This window comes from Bubalus bubalis, chromosome 9, assembly GCF_019923935.1.
Source record: "Bubalus bubalis isolate 160015118507 breed Murrah chromosome 9, NDDB_SH_1, whole genome shotgun sequence".
Taxonomy (NCBI): Eukaryota; Metazoa; Chordata; class Mammalia; order Artiodactyla; family Bovidae; genus Bubalus; species Bubalus bubalis.
Genome location: NC_059165.1, coordinates 41,765,594 through 41,790,369, shown reverse-complemented (window position 1 = coordinate 41,790,369; position 24,776 = coordinate 41,765,594). Strand labels below are relative to the sequence as shown.

The following is a 24,776-nucleotide window of genomic DNA, read 5'->3' as shown; positions in this document are numbered from 1 at the left end:
TACACTCCATCTCCAGAACTTTTTGTCTTCCCCAAATGAAACTCTGTGCTTGGTTAACACTAATTCGCCATTCTGCCTCCCTCCAGCCTCTGGTAACTCTTCACTTTCTTTCTCTATGAATTTGACTGCTCTAGGTACTTCATATAAGTTGAATTCTTGGACTCAGAATAATGTGTTCAGGGTGTACCGTGTTGTATTAATAGCATGTGTCAGAATCATCTTCCTTTAAAGGCTAAATAGTATTCCATTGTATGTGTGCATGACATTTTGTTTATCCACTGGTCAGTTGATGGACACTTGAGTTGCTCTCACATTTTGGCTGTTGTGAATAATGCTGCTGTGTCGTGAGTGTACAGATAACTGTTCCAGACCCTGCTTTCATTGCTTTGTGGTATATACCTAAAATTGGAATTGCCGGATCATGTGGTAATTCTATCGTCAATTTTTGAGGACCCCCATAATGTTTTCCACAGGCACAACATCATTTTACTTTCTCACCAGCTATATATGAGTTCCAGTTTCTTTATATCCTCCCAGCACTTGTTATTTTCTGTATATTTTTGGAACTAGCCACCTTAATGTGTATGAAGTGGTATCTCATTGTGGTTTTGATTCACATTTCCTTAATGATTAGTGATATTACCATCTTTTTGTGTGCTTATTGGCTATTTGTTTACCCTTCTTTGGAGAAATGTCTACCCAAGTGTTTTGCTCACTTTTTAATTGGGCTGGTCGGTTTTTTTTGTTTGTTTGCTTGGTTTTTTGCTATTATTTAATTGCACAAGTCCTTTCTGTATTCTGGGTATTAATCCCTAATCAGATACAAGATTTGAAAATGTTTTGTTTCATTCTTTGAATCACCTTTTCACTCTGCTGATAGTGTCCTTTGATGCAAATACTTTTTTAGTTTTGATGAATTCCAATTTATTATTTGTTACCTGTGCGTTGGGGCCATATTCCAAGAAGTCATTGCCAGGCTCAGTGTTATAAAGCTTTTTGTCTATGTTTTCTTCTAAAGGTTGTATAGTTTTTGCTCTTATGTTTAGGTCTTTAATCCATTTTGAGCTTATGTTTTGTGTATGGTATAAAATAAAAATCCAAATTCTTTCTTCTGTGTGCCAGTCTTCCCAGCACCATTTGTGGAAAAGACCATTCTTTCTCCATTAAATGTTGCAGGCACCCTTGTCAAAAATCATTTGACCATATATGAAAGTCTTTATTTCTGGGCTGTCTAATCCATTGGTCCATATGTCTGTCTTCACACTATTTTGATTATTGCAGCTTTGTGGTAAGTTTTGAAACTCATGTAAAGGGTTTTATGGTTAAGTTCACATTTCATTGTCAAGCTCTGGGCTCCCATAGGAGGCCTTTAAGCAAGAGAGTGGCATTACCATTGAAGCATCAGGACTCTGGAACCCACCCTCAACTATATTCTTCCGTTGCTCTTGATCTCTCTATCCCCTCCTCCCACTCCTAACCTACATGCCCCTGTCCTTCTCCAGCCCCTGAAGAAGATGGCAGACAGGATCAGGAAATACCAGATCTTGAACAATGAGGTTTTTGCCATCCTGAACAAGTACATGAAGTCCGTGGAGACGGACAGTTCCACCGTGGAGCATGTGCGCTGCTTCCAGCCGCCCATCCACCAGTCCCTGGCTACCACCTGCTAGGCAGAAGGTCCTGCAAACCCTCGAGCCGGAGGAGAAGAAGCAGGAGAGAGAAAGCCACAGCCAGCCTGCAACAGGGTCCGACTGGACAATGTGTGAGATGAACCTGGAAGCAAACAAGAACCTCCCCAAACACATCTGCACCTCCCAAGGGCTGGGCCTCTGCATGCTCTCCCGTGACATCTCCATGGTGGTTTTTCCATAGTGTAAATGAAAAAAAAGAAGAAGAACAGAAACAGGGCAGTACTTGCTTTTTTCTCTTTTTCCCCTCAGCTATGTTAAGAGCCCTAGTTTCACGCTTTCTCCATCTCATGGTCCCCACATCCATGGTTGCTACACAAAACCTCCTCCCCGATTGTGACCTCCTGCCCAGTGGCCACATGCAACCCCAGGACTGAAGTCTTAGAGATGGAGAAAAGAGTGTGGCCATGCCCCAAGATGTCAGCCTGGCTTGACAGGCATGCTTCCACTTCCTAGCATCTTCGCCTCCTTTGGCTCCCTCCCCCCACTTCCCACCGTGTCATCTTGTCCTGCTCCAGATGCCAGGGATTCAACCACCAAGTGTACTCCTGGACCAAGCACTGAGAGCCATGGTGAATGGGCGACGAGCTTCCTGGTATCAGTACCATGGTAGATGGTGTTGAGATGTTGCCTTTGGCCTTCCATGGACTCTTAAAACCACATCCTGACTCCCCTCTCAGGGCACTCCTAGGGAGAACTCAGAAATGCATTCACAGCTGGAATGGGTGAGTGGAAATGGGGTAGAAAGATGGTCAGGCCTGCTGTGTAGAAGCAGTATTTATGAACACAGCCAGGAATTCCATAGTCCAAAACAGAAAGCTGTTAGAACACTGCATCAGCTTCATGGTGAGAGGGTCCTTTATTTATTGAACAAATACTTAGCACCAAGTCCCCCAGAGAGTGAGCACTGTACTACTGGCCAGACATGCACTGCCCACAGCATTAGCCAGCAACCAAATTAGGGGCCACTTCTTGGCACAGAATCTCTCATCAAGAAAAACCCTCACAAGAAAGAAAATATTAAAGGGTTATTTTAACAGAATCCAGAAACACCTTGGGGTCAAGGAGGTAAGGAGTGTAAATAATACTTGTCAATGAGCTTTTAGTACCAACCAACCCAGGGATCAAACCCACGTCTCTTGCATCTCCTGCATGGTCAGGCAGATTCTTTACCACTAGCACCACCTGGGAAGCCTCTTTTAATACTAAAATACACCCAAAGAGGAACCCTGTTCTAATGAATCAGGACTTTTATTGTCCTAGAAGCTGAAAGATTCTGGAGACATTTGACCTTTGGCTTCTGCTCTTTGATGTTCCTTAACTTAGATTTTGAGATATGGGTCATATCTCACAGGGACATTGTTGTTCAGTTGCTGAGTCGTGTCCGACTATTTGTGACCCCATGGACTGCAGCACGCTGGGCTTCCCTGTTCTTCACCATCTCCCAGAGTTTGCTCAAACTCATGTCCATTGAGTCAGTGATGCCATCCAACCATGCCTACTTCCATTTCCCAGAATGAATCAAAATTCCTTGCAGAATCTCTTACTGAGCATGGGGAAGCTGTTCAGAAGGACAGAAGCCTTTGGGAAATGAATGTGCTTACAGAGCACCTTATCATCAAAGGGAATCTGTGAGCCTGAGCTTATAAGAACATATAAAATGAGACAATTTGGTATTTCTTCCCTGGCCCAGGAAGGAAAAGAGAGAAAATAAACCAATAATGATTGCCTCACTCAGGGCAGATGAATAGAAATTTTTTCCATTATCCAGATGGCCCATTTCATCCCCAGGCAAGAGCAAAGAAGTGTCCATAGCAGGAGGTTTGTGTTATCCACTCATGTTCACCAAGGAGGACAGAGGTGGGGCTCGCCAAGTGTGATCCAAAGGCCACCTCCATCAGGACTTCTGAGATTAGCACGTTTGATGCAGATTCCTGGGCCTACCTCAAACCCACCAATCCTGCATCTCTGGGAGCAGAATTGAGAAATCTGCACTTGCCACAAGCTGGATTGTTCTGTTACACATCAGAGTCTGAGGACCCCTGCTGTAGAGGACCCCTGCACTGCTAACCTTGGGCTTTGAGCTCCCTCTGAGCCATGAAAAAAAATAACTGTAGGGAAGGAAAGTGAGTCAGGGTACAAGCTGTCAGATCCTATTCTCATAGGAATAGTATTTCTCTCTCTCTCTCTCTCATTTTTTCCTTCTTGAAGATCATACGTGTGTCCCAAAGGCAAAAGTGAGGGGTTACACCACATGGGAGAACTATATGGTAAAACTCACCTTCAAAACCTGCATAAAATTTCTAAGCTCCAGAGTCTTCTGAGTCTTCAGGCCTGTCTGGGTACAGTAGCTTGCTCACTTTCTCAGCTACTTGACTCTCCATTAAGTCCTGGAGATCATTCTAAATCCTTGACTATTGCTTTGTTGAAGTTTGGGTCACCCATTTGATGAGATTGATATTTCAACAATCTGCCCCTCCCATCCTATCATAGCCCTGACTTTGACCCTCTGGGTAGAATCCCATTGTCCTCAAGAGATTTTATCTCAGTAAATTGAGGTCTTCACCTTTAGGAGAGATGTTTCATTTCCCTGGCTCACCAGCAGCATTGATTCACAAATACAGAACGGGTTTAATATTCTTTCCTTCCTGGTGTTACTGCCCCTCTTTTGATTTTTTGTGTATCTAAGAACCAAGAAAAATAAAATCTTAGGTTTTAAAAGGTTTAAAAAAATTCTGTTTCACAAACTGTCAAATGTACCATATTTGTATTAAGAGTTGTCGGGGATTTTTGTACAATGAATTTACATTTATTTATGGTGACTTATATTTACGCTTGTGATCAAATAATGATGTTAAATTCTTAAATCATATTTGCTATGCAGCTGAAGATGATATTTTGCTTTGTATTTTGGGGTACCTGTGTTGAGTTGATAAACATTTCCATCTCCATTAAAACTGCTTCCAAACTCGTGAAATGAGTGTCTTGTCTTGATTCTGGTTCATATTCTAGTCCTAGTAATCTGTGGAAGACCATGGGAAAATTGGTAACTAAGGAGACAACCTGAAAGAGAATGGAGGAACATAAAGAATATAAAGATGCTGCACCCTAAACTAATGGCTTGTTTTGCTTTCTTACAGGGGGAATTATATCTTTATAAATTGACTTACTCTGGGCTTGATATTGGAGATGTTTCCTGAGCCTAGGGCTTTCATAGTCTCACAGTATAATTCTGCAGCCTAGATTCTTAGTGCTGTTTTTTGTTTGTTGTTTTTGTTTGTTTGGGGTTTTGGGCGTTTTTTATTTTTTTAATTGGAGTGTGGTTGGTTTACAATGTTGTGTTAGTTTCAGATGTACAGCAAAGTGATTCAGTTATATATATATCTACTCTTTTTCAGAAACTTTTCCATTATAGATTATTTTAAGATATTGAATATAGTTCTCTGTGCTATACAGTAGGTCTTTGTTATTTTTAAGTTTTATATATATATTAGTAGTAGTGTGTATCTGTTAATCCCAAACTCCTAATTTATCCCTCCCTACCTTTCCTCTTTGATAACCGTAAATATGCTTTCTGTGTCTGTAAGTCTATTTCTGTTTTGTAAATAAGTTCATTTGTATCATTTTTTAGATTTCACTTATAAGTGATATCATATGATAATTTGTCTGACTTAGTATGATAATAATTTGGTCCATCCTTGTTGCTGCATATTGCATTATTTTGTTCTTTTAATGGTTGAGTAATATTCCATTGTGGAATATTATGTGTACACACACACACACCTTTCATCTGTTAATGGACATTTACATGGCTTTCATGTCTGCTATTATAAGTAGTGCTGTTATGAACCTTGGGGTGCCTGTATCTTTTCGAATTAGAATTTTTGTCTTTTCTGGATATATGCCCAGGAGTGGATTGGTGGATCATATGGTAAGCATATTTTTAGTTTAAGTAACCTGCATGTTGTTTTTCATAGTGGCTGCACCAATGGCACCCCACTCCAGTGCTCTTGCCTGGAAAATCCCATGGATGGAGGAGCCTGGTAGGCTGCAGTCCATGGGGTCACTAAGAGTCGGACACGACTGAGAGACTTCACTTTCACTTTTCCCTTTCATGCATTGGAGAAGGAAATGGCAGCCCACTCCAGTGTTCTTGCCTGGAGAATCCCAGGGACAGCGGAGCCTGGTGGGCTGCCATCTATGGGGTCGCACAGAGTCAGACACGACTGAAGCGACTTAGCAGCAGCGGCAGCACCAATATATGTTCCTACCAAAAGTGTAAGAGTGTTCCTTTCTTTTCACATCCTTGCTGACAGGTTGTCTGTGTTCTTTTTGTTGATAACTGTCCTGGCAAGTGTGAGGTGATATCCCACTGTAGGTTTGATTTGCATTTCCCTGATTATTGTCAATATTGAGCATCCTTTTATGTGCCTGTTGGCCATCTGCGTGTCCTCTTTGAGAAAATGTCTATATAGTTCTTCTGCCCATTTTTTCAACCAGGTAATTTATTTTGTTGATGTAGAATCATAAGAACTGTTTATATACATTGAATGTTAACCCCTTGTTAGTTATATCATTTGCAAATATCTTCTCCTACGCAGTAGGTTGTCTTTTCATTTTGTCAACAGTTTTCTTTGCTGTGCAAAAGCTTTTAAATTTAACTAGGTCTCATTTGTTTACTTTTGCTTTAGGAAAGGAATCCAAACAAAAAAAATATTGCTCTGATTTATGTCAAAGAGTGTTCTGCCTATGCTTTCCTCTAGCAGTTTTATCAGACTTACATTTAGGTCTTTAGTCCGTTTTGAGTTTGTTTGTATATGTTGTTAGGGAATGTTCTAAGTTTACTGTTTTACCTGTAGCTGTCCAGTTTTTCAGCACTACTTATTGAAGAGATTGTCTTTTTCTCCATTATATATTCTTACCTCCTTTATTGTAAAAGAATTTACCATGAGTACATGGGTTTATGTCTGGGCTTTCTATCCTATCTCATATATATCATTTATCAATACATCCCTAGTTCTAAGAGGAAGCATGAAACTAATATGTAATAAGGCCTGATGTGTGTGGGCATCATGCTAAATTCCATTCATCCATTCCTTTGAATCAACCACAGTCACTGTGCTAAATTCCACCTTTGACAGAGAGACTATGCAGTGTGTTTATTTTCACATGGTTATAAGTGACAGCTAGAATTTGAACCCTGTTCTAAAGGCTCGGCTTTTGTTGTTACACTATACTAAATCAATCATTCAGGCCGGACCTCAAGACTGGACTTAGGAGTTTGATTACTGGACTTTGAGGGGCTTTGGATAAGTTCAGTTCAGTTCAGTCACTTAGTTGTGTCTGACTCTGCGACCCCATGAATCACAGCATGCCAGGCTTCCCTGTCCATCACCAACTCCCAGAGTCCACCCAAACTCATGTCCATTGAGTCACTGATGCCATCCAGCCATCTCATCCTCTGTCGTCTGCTGCTTCTCCTGCCCCCAATCCCTCCCAGCATCAGCGTCTTTTCCAATGAGTCCACTGTTCGCAAGAGGTGGCCAAAGTATTGGAGTGTCAGCTTTAGCATCAGTCCCTCCAACGAACACCCAAGACTGATCTCCTTTAGGATGGACTAGTTGGATCTCCTTGCAGTCCAAGGGACTCTCAAGAGTCTTCTCCAACACCACACTTCAAAAGCATCAATTCTTCGGCGCTCAGCTTTCTTCACAGTCCAACTCTCACATCCATACATGACCATGAAAAACCATAGCCTTGACTAGACGGACCTTTGTTGGCAAAGTAATGTCTCTGCTTTTGAATATGCTATCTAGGTTGGCCATAACTTTCCTTCCAAGGAGTAAGCGTCTTTTAATTTCATGGCTGCAGTCACCATCTGCAGTGATTTTGAAGCCCCCCAAAATAAAGTCTGACACTGTTTCCCCATTTATTTCCCATGAAGTGATGGGACCAGATGCCATGTAAAATAGAGCAAAACCAGCTATAAGGAGAGGTCCAGCCTAGTGGCAGGGAAGTTCTCAGGCTGAAGGCACCTGGGGACTTCTTGCACTCATCAGAAAGGTTGGTACTAGAAGATCACTAGAAAGATGTGTTTAAGACCAACACTGGTGCTGGGAGCATCACAGCTCCCAGATTTACACGGTGTTACACAGCACCAGATTTCCTTGAGTCAGACACGACTGAGCGACTGAACTGAACTGAACACAGCACCAGATTTCCTAAAGACCAACCACTGAGATGAGTCCTAGAGAATTCATTAGTGACCCTCCTCATTGCTGCAGTCTGGGCTACCCTTGAATTTCTCAGGGCCTCAGTTTCCTTATCTTCAAGGTTGACAAAATAACCCAAGGTTCCTTCCAGCTCTGCTATCCCCATACTAGGTCATTTCCTACTGGTGTACTTTGAGGGACCTGACAACGTCACAGACTCAAAATCTTTCTCAGCCATGTGATATCATCTCCAAGGGTTCTCATCTTTAGGGCTGGTATATTTGATCTAGCATCATTGGAGCTAGATCCAATGAAAAGAAAATTGCATGGTCAAATAAATTTGGGGAATGTGTCATGCTCTCTCCCCTCTTGAAGATGGGCAGTGATCGGAGGAGTCTAGTAGAACATAATTAGCCTGGATTAACACCATGTCTCCCAGATGGCTGTGACCTTAGACACTCCTTTCTCTGCAACACTAATGATTCTCTCATGGAACATTCTTTTAAAACCATTGGGCTCAGGATGTGGAAATCCATGTTAAGATAGTTTTCTAAATTCCCACTAGAGAAGAACCACTTATACATGGGCAATCATGACACCTGGGCAATGGGATCCAAGTGGGGAGGGAAGTAGGGACTTGACAAAGTATTGAAGGAATTCAGGTGGAAAAGGGAAGCATTTTCATGATGGAAGAACATAAGGTGGTTATTGTTCAGTCGCTCAGCTGTGTCTGACTCTTTGTGACCTCGTGGACTGCAGCACGCCAGGCTTCCCTGTCCTTCACTGTCTCCTGGAGCTAGCTCAAACTCATGTGCATTGAGCAAGTGATACCATCCAACCATCTCATCCTCTGTCATCCCCTTCACCTCCTGCCTTCATTCTTTCCCAGCATCCGAGTCTTTTCCAAAAAGTCAGCTCTTTGCATTGGGTGGCCAAAGTATTGGAGCTTCAGCTTCAGCATCAGTCCTTCCAATGAATATTCAGGAGCGATTTCCTTTAGGGTTGACTGGTTGGATCTCCTTGCAGCCCAAGGGACTCTCAGAGTCTTCTCCAACACCACAGTTCAAAAGCATTATGTCTTCGGTGCTCAGCCTTCTTCTGAAAGGCAAGGGAGAAAAGGAAAGATATACCCATCTGAATGCAGAGTTCCAAAGAATAGCAAGGAATGATAAGAAAGCCTTCCTAAGTTGCAAAGAAATAGAGGAAAACAATAGAATGGATGAAGCTAGAGACCTCTTCAAGAAAATTAGAGATACCAAGGGAACATTTTATGCAAAGATGGGCACAATAAAGGACAGAATATAGCATAACTGTGTGTATTCACTTGCTGTGTGAATACAGAGTTACACAGGATTGCCATGACAAAATACCACAGCCCAGGTGGCTGAAACAACAGAAAAATGTGTTTTCTTAAAATTCTGGAGGCTAGAAGTCCAAGATCAAGGTGTCAGCAGGGTTGGTTTCTCCTAATATCTCTCTCCTTGATTTATAGATGCCTATATTCACCCTGTCTTCACATGGTCTTTCCTCTGTGTCTCTGTCAGAGTCTCCTAAGGACACCAGTCACATTGGTTAGGGCCCATTGGTTATGACCTCATTTTACCTTAGTTACCTCAATAGAAGCTCTGTCTCCTCTAGAATCCCATTCTGAAGTACTGGGGGCTAGGGCTTCAACACAGGAATTGAATGAAATTCGTATCAATTGAGGAACTCAGCCCATAACAATGAAGAAGAAAATAAATCTGGGAAAGATGCTGATTCTGGGGCCCTGGACTGTTTGAGGCTGGCATGCACTGCTTTGAGAAATACTTCTTAAACACTATTTTCAAGCCTTCAAAGAGAGGTATGTATATAAAAGAAAAGAGGGCTAGCCTATGATGACGGCATTTTTAGCTGGAAACCCCCAAGTAATTTTTGGGCCATGGACAGCAAATAGTTTGAATTTATTATTAGGAAACATGGTTACAAGTGTCCCTTTAATGTATAAAGATTATGTACAATATTTTACGGAGCTGTTAAAAAATAGAACATTTGGTGAAATGTTCATATTAAGACCTATTTCACACACTCAATGGAATTGCCGACAAAATTCTGTTAAAGTAATTAGACTTCATTTAGATAAGGTAAAAGAAACACTGGAAGAGTTTAGTCAAATCACAGAAGATCCTAATAGAATGAGCTATCTTGGAGGGAAGTAAAATTAACTTTGAATTTGTAGTCACTCTCACTCACTATGGAGAAGGCAATGGCACCCCACTCCAGTACTTTTGCCTGGAAAATCCCATGGACGGAGGAGCCTGGTAGGCTGCAGTCCATGGGGTCGCTAGAGTCAGACACAACTGAGCGACTTGACTTTGACTTTTCACTTTCATGCTTGGGAGAAGGAAATGGCAACCCACTCCAGTGTTCTTGCCTGGAGAATCCCAGGGATGGGGAAGCCTGGTGGGCTGCCGTCTATGGAGTCACACAGAGTCGGACATGACTGAAGCGACTTAGCAGCAGCAGCAACACTCACTATGAACTATTTCCTGCTATTATTATTATAAAAAGTAAAAGGTATCTAAATTTGTCTAAGAGGATCAAAGCATATCTTTATAAATTTTAGAGAAATGGCCTTCCAGTGAAATATAAAGACATGCAAACAATGAACTAAGTATTTTGCATGACTGAGAAGACTCACATGTGAATAATCCCAAACTGATTTGTTTACAAACTATTTTTCAGCTATTATAGGTCAAAATATAGTCTCATTCTTTAGCTTAAAAAAATAGTTATGAATTAGTATTTATATTTATTTTTATGAGTTAGAATCACAAAAAAATAAACTTGATGTGAAGCATATCTTCATTATTTTCTGTACCTATTATCTCTTTCAGTATCATTTACTATTTTAAAACATTCTTCCAATTTTATCGAGATATAATTGACATACAGCACTGAATAAATTTAAGCTGAAAAGCATAATGATTTGATTTACATAGATCATGAAATGTTAACATCATTTGTGAAATCTTAACATCATGAAATATTCACAAATTTAGTGAATATCAATCACTATATATATATATATATATAAATAAGATGAATAGAAAAAATGTTCTTAGTGGTAAGAGTTCTTAGGATTTACTCCCAGTAACTATTGTATGTAACTTACAACAGTTAAACTATGTTGTGTATTTCATGCCTAGTACTTACTTATCTTGTAACAAAGTTTTGGCCTGCTTCATTCTGTTCCCTCTCACTGCAAATGTGATCTCTTCTTCCAGGAATGTGTTTGTTTTTGAAGTATAATTGAACTGCAACATTATGTTTGTTCCTGGTACGCAACATGTACTTCTTGCTGTTATTTAGTTGCTAAATTGTGCCTGATTCTTTTGCGACCTCATGGACTGTAGCCTACCAGGCTCCTCTGTCTATGAGATTTCCCAGGCAAGAAAACTGGAGTGGGTTGCCATTTCCTCCTCCACAAAGTATACTCTTAGTTGAGGGAAATCACAATAGATTGAGTCACATATTGTGTTTAGGGAGGTTTCCTCATAATATTCCAAGATTGAAAGATTTAAAAGAACAATTCAAAAATTACTGTAGGCTCTAGATACTGCTTTATAAGACAATGAAAACTGTAATGTAAGGGATGTTTATGTAATAAATTTATATAATAAAATGTGAGTGTATATTTTCTGTAATGACAATATTTATATGTGACCCCAAGAATAGTTGAATGTTATATGTAAAATGCAATGGCACCCCACTCCAGTACTCTTGCTTGGCAAATCCCATGGGCGGAGGAGCTTGGTAGGCTGCAGTCCATGGGGTCACTAAGAGTCAGATAGGACTGAGCGACTTCCCTTTCACTTTTCACCTTCATGCATTGGAGAAGGAAATGGCAACCCACTCTAGTGTTCTTGCCTGGAGAATCCCAGGGACGGGAAGCCTGGTGGGCTGCTGTCTATGGGGTCGCACAGAGTCGGAGACGACTGAAGCGACTTAGCAGCAGCAGCAGCAGCATATGTAAAATGCATGATTCTTTTCTGAATCTAAGTATTGCTTTAAAAATCTTATTGATAACTTCATGTATTTCTTACTATTGAAATTAATTTTAAAGCTCTCTGATTTACAGTGACTCAATAAAAGTTGTCTCATTTGACATTATTGACAAGAGAATACAAATGAGATAAAAATCTTGATTATAAAGAGTAGGTTTTGTATTCTCATCACACCAAAATAATTAAAAAGGTAACTATGAGGTGATGGATGTTTAACTAACTTGATTGTAATGGTCATTTCACAATGTATTTGTATATCAAAGCATCATTTTGTACACCTTGAATATGTAACATTTTTATTTTCAGTCTTATCTTGATGAAGGTAGGGGCAGGGGGGATCTTGTTCTGTTTTTTCCACCTGTGCAAATCCTGTATTAAAGCAACAATCAAAGTACAGGGTGGCTCACATGCTTTGTTTTGTTTTTGCTGCTGTATCAACTTAAATTCTAATCACTTGTTTATGCATTTATATTATTTTTAAAAGGTGAACATTTATAGCTCACAAATCAACAGTGACATTTCCACCCAGATACATTTTTTCATCTTATTTCCCAGTTTTAACAACAGACATTCGGAACAAGAGGGACGGCACATCAAATGTATGCCAGCACCTTCTGTGAGCACTGCTAGGGTGACTGAGAGATACACTGAAGGTTTACATTCCTCAGTAAGAAAAATAATTTATGCGGGTATATTCTTAGACCTATTTGCCTTCATTTTACATTCTCTATGAGCTTCAGATTCAGTGGTGGCATTCTAAACATTAGACCCCTTAAAATGACATCTCTGAAAAAGTCTTAATTAAAGGTCATTATCACTGACATATGATATTTTTATGTATAATAGACAGTCCTTCAGAAAGCAAAATAAGTAATTCTGTTTTATTCGATTTTTCCCCCCACCACTGATTTGTTTAATCCAAATCTTGCTCATCACTGTAGAAACCCTATAAGTCATTAGGAAGATGAACTTTGTTATCTACTAAAGGATTTTAAAATGAACAGGTGAATGTAAAAATGACTAATACCTTGAAGATGGTGGTGGTTTAGTTGCTAAGTTGTGTCCAACTCTTTGCCATCCCATGGACATAGCCTGCCAGACTCCTCTGTCCATGGGATTCTCTAGGTGGGAATACTGGAGTGGGTTGCCATTTCCTTCTCCAGGGGGATTCTTTTTTAATTGAATATAGTTGATTTGGGGGTTTCCCTGGTGGCTCAGTGTTAAAGAATCTACTTGCAATGCAGGAGACGGGGGGACATGTGTTTGATCCCTGGGTTGGATCAAGATCCCCTGGAGAAGGAAACGGCAACTCACTCCAGTATTCTTGCCTGGAAAATCACACGGAGAGAGGAGCCTGGTAGTCTGTAGTCTATGGGGTTGCAAGAAGAGTTGGACAGAACTCAGTGACTAAACAACAACAAACATGGTTGATTTACAGTATTAGTTTCAAGTGAATACCATAGTGATTCAGTATCTTTACATTACATTCCATTAAAACTTTTTACAGGTTAATAGCTGTAATTCGCTGTGCTATACCATGTGTCCTTATTACATATGTATTTTACACCTAGTAGTTTATCTCTCTTAATTCTATACTCTGTTTTGCCCTTCTTTGCTTCCCTCTTCCATTGGAAACCACCGGTGTTTTTTTATTTTTGTTTTTTTTTCTTTTTCTGTACCTGTGAGTCTGTTTTTTGTTTGGCTATATACAGTTGTTTGAACTTCCCAGGTGGCTCAAGTGGTAAAGAATCCACCTGCCAATGCAGGAGATGAAGGAGAAGTGGGTTCAATCCCTGGGTGGGGAAAATTCTGTGGAGGAGGAAATGGCAATCCACTCCAGTATTCTTGCCTGGAGAAGCCCATGGACAGAAGCCTGGCGGGCTACAGCCCATGGGGTCGCAAAGAGTCAGTCATGACTGAACACACACAGTTCTTTGTTTTCAGTTTTAGATTCTACATATAAATGATATCATACAGTATTTGTCTTTTTCTGTCTGACTTCACTAAGCATAATGTTCTTTAGCTGCATCCATGTTGCTGCAAATGGCAGGGTTTCGTCCTTTTATGGCTGAGTAATATTCCATTGTGTGTGTGCGTGTGTGTGTTGTGTGCATGTGTGTGTTGTGTGTGTGTGTGTGCACACTGTGCCTGTTTTATCCATCTGTTGATGGACACTTGGGTTGCTGGCGTATCTTGGCTTTTTAAATAGTGCTGCTGTGAACATTGGGGCGCATGTATCTTTTAAAATTAGTGCTTTCACTTTCTTCTGGATATACACTCAGATGTGGAACTGCTGGTAGTTCTGTTTTCAGTGTTTTTGAGGAACCTGCATACTGTTTTCTCTGGCGGCTGCACCAATTTACATTTCCACCTACAGTGTACAGGGTTCTCTTTTCTCCACATTCCCACCAACACTTGTTATTTTTAGACTTTTTAACAATAGCCATTCTGACAGGTGTAAGGTGATATCTCTGTGGTTTGGGTTTTCATTTCTTTAATAATTATTGATATTGAGCATCTTTTCATGTACCTGTTAAGTCATCTATGTGTCTTCTTTGGAGAAATGTCTATTCAAGTCTTCTGTTCATTTTTTGATTGAGTTGTTTATATTGAATAGTTTGAGCTATTTATGTATTTTGGATATTAACCCCTACTGTTCATACTGTTTGCAAATATTTTCTTCCATTCCATAGGTTGTCTTTTCATTATGTCAATGGTTTCCTTTGCTGTACAAAAGCATTTAAGTTCAATTAGGCCCCATTTGTTTATTTTGCCTTCATTTCCTTTGCTTTTGGAGATGGATCAAAAAAAAAAATATTGCTTCGATTTATGTCAAAGAGTGTTCTGCCTATGTTCTCTTCTAGGAGTTTTAAGGTTTCAGGTCTTATATTTAGCTCTTTAACCCATTTTGAGTTTATTTTTGTATGTGTTGTGAGGAAATGTTCTAATCTCATGTCCAGTTTTTCCAGCACCACTTATTGAAGTGACATTGTGTATTCTTACCTCCTTTGTTTAGATTAATTGATTATAGGTGCATGAGTGTGGGAATCTTGACTATAAAAACATAACAATGTTAAAGGCAAGAAAAATAAATTTTATAGAATAAATGCATATTAATTTAAGAATATCATGTCTTTATTTTCACCAAGCAAACATCACTGTCCAACAACAAAATGCCCAGAAATATGCAGTGATAATTAAATTCAGTCTTTGGTATTTTTACCAACTTGCAGTCATATAAAACCCATGACTTTATATATACCTTATTTTGTGTTATAAAAGTTTGTTTTATCTTCAGGATGACAGAGCATATTTTATAACAGTTTAAGAATTCTTACTTATTTAAAGACATCTGGTATGTGGTATTTTTGCCCCTGACCCTCCAGGTCAGATTCTGCATTCAGTTCCCCTGCAGTGAATAAGCCAGAGGTGGGAAAGGGACAAAGACACACTTCCCTCTGGGTGAGGAGAGCCAGTCTCCACCTCCCCATCTGGTTTGATTTACTCTGATTTTCTCAGTCTGCGCTCCCCTCTCAGCCTTTTCTCCATATTCCCAGATGTGCTGTCTGGCTCGCCCAGAGCTTCCGGCAGAATGGGGAAAGCAGAGGGTTTCCCTGGGAAAGTATGTTGTGAGATGCTATCAGAGCTAAAAATATACGGTCCCTAAGCTCCACCCTCATTAGTTAGAATAAAGCCCAGGGATTTCTGCCTTCTGGAGTTTCAGACCAACATGAAAGGGGGATATCAAAGAGCCCCTGGTTGGGGCATTTCTGAAACACTTCTGGCAAGGAGCCCAGCCCTGAGCTGGATGGGACCCACTGGGGCTGCAGTGGGGCAGGGGCTGATCGCCTGGATTTGGCCCATCCACAGCTGCCCTGTATTCTTTCATTTCCTCCCCCTGTCATCAACATCCCCTCCAATACTCAAAGATCCAGGCTCAGAAAGCAGTAGAAGCTAACCAACCAACCACACCAAGGGCTCTTTTCAGTTCATCCTGGAGTCCCAGGCTCCCCTTGTCCCTTTTGAGATGCTTACACCTGCCTTTGTCTGTCAAGAATGCACCCCTACCTCACCCCCATCTCCTCCTCTTCACAGTCTCAGACCTTCCATCATCCTTCAAGCCTCACTTAAAATACCCTTCCTCTTGGAAACTTAGGTCCCATGTGCTCTGTTAAATACTCTCTGACCATTCTGTACTTGACCTTGTTATTTATCAAAATTATATTTCTGTGTTGTGTGACCATCTCATGAATATAATTCATGAGTATAGAGGTTTTATCTGTCTTGCTCAACACCATAGAACCTGTGCCTTAAACAGCAGGTAATACATTTAAAGTGTTTCACCTGTCTGCTGATTGCATCAATTGCCCATCCCCTCAAAAAAATTTGCCATTTAATTGGTGTCAACAAGCTGGTTAGTTGGTTTAGTCGGCAAGTCATGTCCGACTCTTGCAACCCCATGGACTGCAGCCCGCCAGGCTCCTCCACCCATGGGATTCTCCAGGCAAGAATACTGGAGTGGGTTGCCATTTCCTTCTCCAGTCAACAAGTTAGCCTGCCTTAAAACAGCAGCTGTCATAAAAGAGAATAAAGGACTAATTATCTGGAATTGACTGTGGGCCTGATGTTTGTACTATGGGGATCATGGTTGTACTGTATAGGGCGATAGGGAGGACTAGAGTTAGGATAGAGGCGGGGGGCAGACTCTAGAAAGAAACAGCATAAGGGATGGGCATGGAGTCTGGGGTCAGGCATGGGGACAGGGTCTGCTGAGAGCAGTTCATGGTGGTGGTAATTTTCTCTTTCTTAGGATCCTCCTTAGTCAATAAAGCAGGCAAAAAGAAGTAAGTAGTTCAAAAGCTGGGTTCTTAAAAACCCAGCTCTGCTAAAACTAGAGAATTCTTTTTTTTTAATTAATTTTTATTGGTGTATAGTTGCTTTACAGTGTGTTAGTTTCTACTGTACAGTAAAATGAATTGGCTATTGGCTTAAAAGCTCAACATTCAGAAAACGAAGATCATGGCATCTGGTCCCATCACTTCATGGGAAATAGATGGGGAAACAGTGGAAACAGTGTCAGACTTTATTTTTTGGGGCTCCAAAATCACTGCAGAGGGTGACTGCAGCCATGAAATTAAAAGACACTCCTTGGAAGAAAAGTTATGACCAACCTAGAGCCTGGTAGGCTGCAGTCCATGGGGTCACGAAGAGTCAGACACGACTAAGCGACTTCACTTTCACTTTTCACTTTCATGCATTGGAGAAGGAAATGGCAACCCACTCCAGTGTTCTTGCCTGGAGAATCCCAGGGGTGGCGGAGCCTGGTGGGCTGCCATCTATGGGGTCTCACAAAGTCGGACACAACTGAAGCGACTTAGCAGCAGCAGCAGCAGATAGCATATTGAAAAGCAGAGACATTACTTTGCCAACAAAGGTCCGTCTAGTCAAGGCTATGGTTTTTCCAGTGGTCATGTATGGATGTGAGAGTTGGACTGTAAAGAAAGCTGAGCTCCGAAGAATTGATGCTTTTGAACTGTGGTGTTGGAAAAGACTCTTGAGAGTCCCTTGGACTGCAAGGAGATCCAACCAGTCCATTCTGAAGGAGATCAGCCTTGGGATTTCTTTGGAAGGAATGATGCTAAAGCTGAAATTCCAGTACTTTGGCCAGCTCATGCGAAGAGTTGACTCATTGGAAAAGACTCTGATGCTGGGAGGGATTGGGGGCAGGAGGAGAAGGGGACGACAGAGGATGAGAAGGCTGGATGGCATCACCGACTCGATGGACATGAGTTTGGGTGAACTCCGGGAGTTGGTGATGGACAGGGAAGCCTGGCATGCTGTGATTCATGGGGTCGCAAAGAGTCAGACACGACTGAGCGACTGAACTGAACTGAACTGATATATATATATATATATATATATATACACACACATACATATATATCTCCTCTCCCTTTTGGCTTTCCTTCCCACTCAGGCCTCCACAGGGCATTAAGTAGAGTTCCCTGTGCTATACAGTCTGTCCTCATTAGTTATCTATTTTATACACAGCATCAATAGTGTATATGTGTCTCCCAATTCCTTCCACGCACCCCCTTTCACCCTTGGTATCCATATGTTTGTTCTCTGTGTCTCTTTTTATGCTTTGCAGATAAAATCATCTATACCAATTTTCTAGATTCCACTATATGGGTTAATATACAGTATTTGTTTATCTCTTTCTGACTTTCTCTCTGAACGTCAAGTTCCTTATGGATAAGAATAGTAACAGTTATAATACCTATTTCTGCTGTTACTGCAGTAACCAAATGATAGTATGTGTGCATTATCTTAGTACAGTGTTTGGAAAGATTTGGAGAATCAAACATCTACCTAGTCTCTTGGTGTAAACGACAGAGGCTGTAGCTCTGTATAATTACCGCTTTAAAAAATTATTATGAATTTAGTGGCTTACAGCAACACAAACTTATTATCTTACAATCATGGACATCAGAAGGTCAAAGTCTTCCAACTTAATCATTAGGCTAAAATCAAGGTGTCAGTATTTCCTTGGGGCTTTGCAAGGGCTGGAAATGTTCTGTATTCTTCTGAGGATGGCAGTTACAAGGGTATGTTCATATGTAAAAATACATTGATCTTCACACAGTACTTTAATATTTGTGCACTATTTATGAGATGTCAGGGCTTCCCTGATAGCTCAGCTGGTAAAGAATCCGCCTGCAGTGGAGGATACCCCGGTTCAATTCCTGGGTCGGAAAAGTCTGCTGAAGAAGGGATAGGATACCCACTCCAGTATTCTTGGCTTCCCTGGTGATTTAGATGGTAAAGAATCCGCCTGTAATGCAGGGGACCTCGGTTCGATTCTTGGATTGGGAAGATACCCTGGAGAAGGGATAGGATACCCATTCCAGTATTCTGGCCTGGAGAATTCTGTGGACTGTATAGTCCATGGGGTCGCAAAGAGCTGGAACCAACTGAGTGACTTTCACCTATGAGGTGTTGCTGCAATAAAAATGTACATTCACAAAGTTAGGATTTTTTTCCTATGGCCAAAAGCCAAGAGTTATTAACCTGATTGCCCCTGAAATTCAGTGCAAAGTGGTATGTGTAGGTTGGTGTGTGTGTCTTTTGGGGCCAAAATGTTCACAGTTTTTTTGTTGTTGTTGTTGTTAGATTCCTAAAGGGATGTGGGGCCTTAAAAGGTGAAAAATTACCAGTGAGGTCCTTCTCTAAATGAGGATCACTTGCTCCTGGTTCTGATGGGGTTTACTCAAGGTCAGACCAGTTTGTGCAGACCAGGCATTCTGGAAATGCAGGATGGAGTTGAAGAGGCATAAATATATTTATCGGACCTGTCACAAAACAAACAATGACATTTTTCTTTGGGCAGCAAAATGTAGATAATTAACTCTAGTCAGTTTTTAGTTCAGTTTTTAAAAGGCATGGCTTTCCATTAGCCCAGTGACTTGGCCTGCAGGCAGTCCAGAGTCAGGCAACTCTGTCCCCCCACCCCACCCAACCCCTCCATCCCCATCAGGGCAGAGGTCCTCCAAGGTAGATGGGTGACTTAAGCCCTGCCCCACCTGACAAGCCATAAGGAAACCTTAACCCACGCTCTGGATTCTTTAGGAAACTCTCATCTAGGCCCAACTTGCAAACCAGAATTTCCAGTATGGCTGTGTTGGCAGTAAGTTAATTAGCAGTCTATGAGGACTGAGTGCTCTCGCCACAGTGGCTCTATCCAAGGGCATAGGGCAAGGCATTCGGTCCTCTTTCTCTCTCCTGGGTGAGAAGCAAATGGGAAGAATGCAGCTCAGAGACTGGAGGCCAGTATGGGAGGAAGAGCCCTTTGGGGTGGGAATCCAGAATCTGAAACCCCAACCCCAAAATCCATTTGTCACTTGCATGTATTGAGTGCTTAGTGGGTGAATGCCAGCTCTGTGCTAAATAAAAGCTTTACATGGCAGAATGGACTCGATGCAGACAGCCTTGGTGTGATTCCCAGCTCCGTGGCTTTGTAGCTGTGTGGCCAGAGGGCCAGTTGCTTGCTCTCATTGGGTGCTTGGACCCTCCTCTGTAATATGGGTCTAACAGGAGTACCTGCCCTAAATTCTTCCATGTCGCTTTGAAGCAGGCTCCTACCTAGTCCTCTGATCTCTTTTTTTTTGATTGAGATACAATCCATTTACTAAAGTTTATTCTTTCCAGTGTACAATTCAGTGATTTTCCATATATTCAAAAAGTTGTACAACAATCACCTCTAATTTCAAAGCATTTACATCACCCTAAAAAGATACCTATACTGTACCCATTAGCAGTCACGCCCTATTCCCTGTCCCCATCCCTGCAGCCCTGGAAGCCATTCATCTTTTGGTCTCTATTTCATTACCTCATTCTATTTCATTCTATTCATTCTATTCATTACCTCATTCTATTTCATTACCTCATACCCATAGAAATGGGATCATATAATATCTGGCCTTTAATATGTGACCTCTTTCACTTAGCATAATGTTCTCAAGATTCATGCATGTTGTACCAGGAGGTGTCAGGCCCTCATTCCTCTTTATGGCCAAATAATATTCCATTGAATGGATGTACCATGTTTTGTTTACCCATTTATCAGTTGATGAACATTTAAAGTCTTTGTGCTTTGGAGCTGTTGTGAATAATGCTGATTTTTAATGTTGTGAATGTCTGTATACAAGTTTTTATGTGCACAATTGTTTTCTCTCCTCTTGGTTATGTGATAATTTTATCTTGTACCGTTCTCCCACCCCTTGGCAAAAGGGCCTTCCTTCTGTCACTGTCAAAAACAAATCAAGCTTGCTTATACCTCAGGGCCTTTGCACTAGACATTCCTGTGTCTGGGAGGCTCTTTCCCCAGATATTCCCATGATTCACTCCTTGTCAGTCATAAGAGATACTTTCTTATAAGAAAAAGGCAATTTTTCTTAGATCAGACAGAATTCTCTTTCCTTCTTTTCACTTTCTGCAAAGAGAAGGACTTATAGACAGGCATGGACCCCTTCAGGTCTGTAGGGGACGGGGCAGTTAGTGTGGAGACAGGAAAGGGAACCCATTTACTGCGCTGGATTTGTGCTTATGATCTGGGTTGTCTTTCATGATTCTCAACACATCCTGTTGAGGCAGGTTTAATTTTAAAAGGTGGTATATTGTAGGTGAAAATACTAGCTTTGGAGTCAGACAAAAATGAGTTTGGTTTGCCTCTTACTTAGCTTTGCCATTTAATAGCTGGAGCTTTGTGGACTTGTGCAAGCTACCTCGCTCCTCTGTGTCTCAGTTTCCATGTCTGCAAAATGGAGAATATGACACCTACTTCAAAAGGGTATTGTAAGAGTTTGCTGATATAATACCTAAGAAGCCCTTGGATACAGCAAGTATTAAGTAAGGGGTAACTTTATTATTATCATTATCATTGTCTCTATTTTACAGAGAAGACAACTGAGGCCCAGGAAAGGTAATAACTTGCTTAAGGCCACGCAGCTCTCCTGTGTGACCAGGTTGTTGCAGGGGTGGGGTGGGGTGCTCTTTCCAGGGCCTGGGAGTGGGCTCTTGTCTAACATTCAGAAATAAATTGTCCAAGGAGACATAGGTGCTGACAGAGCAAGAGACTTTGTTGGGTAGGGGCACCCAGGTGGAGAGCAGTAGGGTAAGAGAACCCAGGAGGACTGCTCTGCCATCTGGCTTGCAGTCTTGGGTGATGGGGTCAGTTTCTGGGTTGTCTCTGTCCAATCAGTCTGACTCAGGGTCCTTCCTGGTGGTATGAGCATCACCAGACTAAGATAGATTTCATAGAGGAGGATTCTAATGGGAGGTTGGCAGGACATATGGACTGGCGTCTCCTCTCTCCTTCTGACCTTCCTTGAATTCTTCCAATTGGTGATAACTTGTTAGTTCTGCATTCCTTATCAGGACCTCCTGTTGTAAGATAAGTCATGAAAGTGATTACTATCTTGCCTGGCCAGGGTGGATGGTTTTGGCCAGTGGTTCCCCTAATAAGCAGTCCCTGGTGGCTCAGACAGTAAAGCGTCTGCCTGCAATGCGGGAGACCCAGGTTCGATTCCTGGGTTGGGAAGATCCCCTGGAGAAGGAAATGGCAATCCACTCCAGCACTCTTGCCTGGAAAATCCCATGGATGGAGGAGCCTGATAGGCTACAGTCCATGGGGTCGCAAAGAGTTGGACACAACTGAGCGACTTCACTTTCACTTTCTTTCCCCTAATAAGGCCAGATGCTTAATACCACCTCTAACCTGTTCTTCCTCCCCAGGATCCTTGAAGGAGGCTGAGCTAGTCCCCAGCTTGAAACCCCTCTCCCACCTCACATCTCCCATTCCTCACCACTTGGGAGTGTGTAGGAATTTCCCCTGAAACTCAGGTGGTACTACCCACTTGGAGCATTGTGCCTGTGTCCCCAGGCTCTGACCAGTGTCCCTAGAGACCTGAGATGACCCACGGGCATCCCTTCAAGAGTCTCACCAGCAGGGAGACAGCATGGAGGCCAAGGAACAAGTTTCCAGGCTCTTGCCCTGAATCAATAAGAGAAGCTCCTTTTTAAAGAGGTTTATTTGTTGTCCTTTCATGCAGCTTTGGAAAAATGGTTTTGATGCCCACCCCCCACCACCAAAAAAAAAATAAATAAAACTAAAGATCTTTTATTTTCATAGCACATAATGAGGAACCTGAGACCTGCATTGGAAAAACCAGACTCAGGTCCCAGCATGTTAGGGATAGAATGGGGACCAGGACTCATATGGCCTGACTCTTTAATACCAGCCTCTCAGGCATCAGAGTCCAAGATGGGTGTATTTTTTAAAATCCAAAAGGGGAAAACAGCTTAAATGTGTCCTTCATTTTCTAGTTGACTGTTCCCACTTTAGGATCTGTCTTCCCTCTGGCCACAAAGCTCGCTGATCCCCTACCATCCTTGTTCCCGTGTGCCAGGTGCTACAGATCCCAACAGGCACAGGGGGCCAGTGCCACCTCAGTCCCCCAGATCCCTCACCCTGAGGCTGCTGACCCGAGCAGTGACTCAGACCACCGAGAGGCAGGAATGAGGATGAGACCACAACCAGTGCTCTGAGGACCCAGTTGAATCCCAGCCTGGCCACTTCTTATCTGTGCGACCTTGAGCAAGTCCCCAGACCTCTCAGAGTCTCACTGTCATCAGGCGTAAACCTAGAAGAACTTCATGTACCTCGTGAGATTGCTGTAAGGATTACAGGTTAACATATGCAAAGAACCTGCAGCACTGAAGCCGTGCAGCAAGTAAGAGTTTAAATGAGTATTATTTAACTCCAGTTGGTTAAACTTCGATAAGATCTGAAGTTCATTGCCATGCATGAAGTGCATTAGGCTCTCTGCACACCCACACCAAGGCCAAGCAATGCTGCCCTTCCACATAGCATTCCTTGGAGTGAGCTCTGCCCTCTGTTGTAATGTGAAACTCCTTCCACCTGTAGGCAGATGCTCTGATGGAGGACCCCATAACTGGTGTGATCAGCTTGAGAAGAGCAGTCAAGAAATAGCTCTAGGTTCAGGCTTCTGGGTTTCATCCTAGCCCCACTATTCAACTGCAGACTAGTTATTTAACCTTTCTGAGCCTCATTTTTCTCATCTCTAGAATAAGAATCATAGCAGTCAGTACCTAACTCAGGTTCACTGTGAGGAGTAAATGGGATGATGTGTATGAACGTCTCAGTGCACGGCTCAGCCTTAAAAAGTGGCCAGGAAGTAATACCTGTTATTATTTGCCCTCGGGTCAGCCCTTTCAGCCCAGAAAGAAAGCTTAGTAGGAGATAAAAGTCACTGGATTGGGATCCCAGTGACTGTGGGTGAAGCATTGATTCTGCCACTAATAAACAGAGTAATGCTGGGCATGACCTCACCTCTCTCTGTGCCTCGGTTTCTCCATCTGCCAACTCAGAAGGTGGGATTTATTGAGCCCTTCTAGCTCTAACTCTGAAGGATGGTTGATGAGAAGGTTGTATGGCTGCTCCATATAGTTTTGGGATGGTGCCAATCTTCCCAGCTGTCCCATACAGAACAGACCAGGAAGAGGTCTGGGAAGAAGTCTCTGGGCTCCTTAAACCAGTGCCTGGGTTAAGAGCACTGCTCTGGGGATGCCCAAGCCCAGCTTGAAATTTGGTCCCTACCTCTGCGTATGACCTTGGCAAAGTCCTCCCACCACTTCTCTGGACCTCAGTTCCTTCATCTATAAAATGGGACTTAAAATGGTACCCAGTACCCAGAGTCAGGAATTACGATGCCCAGTGCCTGCACAGTGCTTACCGTAGAGAGGAAGGATTTGATGTGCTGTTTTAATAATCATGATTGATGCCAGTTGCCTGTGGACCCCGTCTCTGGGCACAGTGCTCATTCTTCGGGCCAGTCTGAGTGCACTGGTGTCCATTCTAAGCATTATTTCGTATGCACTTTATGAGTGTAAGACAGTAAAACTCTCTGAGGCCAGCAACCATCACAGGGAACCACCTAGAGGAGAGTGGGCTGGCCTCTGCATGCCGACCGTCGAGATTCCTGTGATTCCAGGTCAGCCTGGAGGAGGTGACAGCACTCTGTCCATCCCCTCCCTGCCCTGAAGACCAGCTCTCCAGGACTGGAAAGGACCACAAGCTGCATCTTTTCCAGCCCCTTTACCTGGTATAGGATGCCAGGAGGAAAAGTGGCCTACCCAAGTCTCATGGGATTGTACTAGACTTGGGACTGTAAATAGTGTGTGTGGTATTGAAGAGAGTGTCTGCCTTTAATTCTTGGCTTCTCACATTACAGGCTGTGTCCTCACTGGAC

The 24,776-nt window shown here is 42.2% G+C and overlaps 1 protein-coding gene across 3 annotated transcripts in view; it reads left to right on the top strand.

The window, feature by feature from the left end:
• CYFIP2 (cytoplasmic FMR1 interacting protein 2) overlaps positions 1-4,665 on the top strand; it is a 135,101-nt gene extending 130,436 nt beyond the window's left edge. For all 3 annotated transcript variants that reach the window (XM_025292335.3, XM_025292334.3, XM_025292336.3), the window contains exon 31: positions 1,503-4,665. In XM_025292335.3, the coding sequence (XP_025148120.1) occupies positions 1,503-1,670 (168 nt within the window). In that variant the 3' untranslated portion in view covers positions 1,671-4,665. The remainder of the gene's footprint in view (positions 1-1,502) is intronic.
• The last annotated feature ends 20,111 nt before the right edge of the window (positions 4,666-24,776 follow it).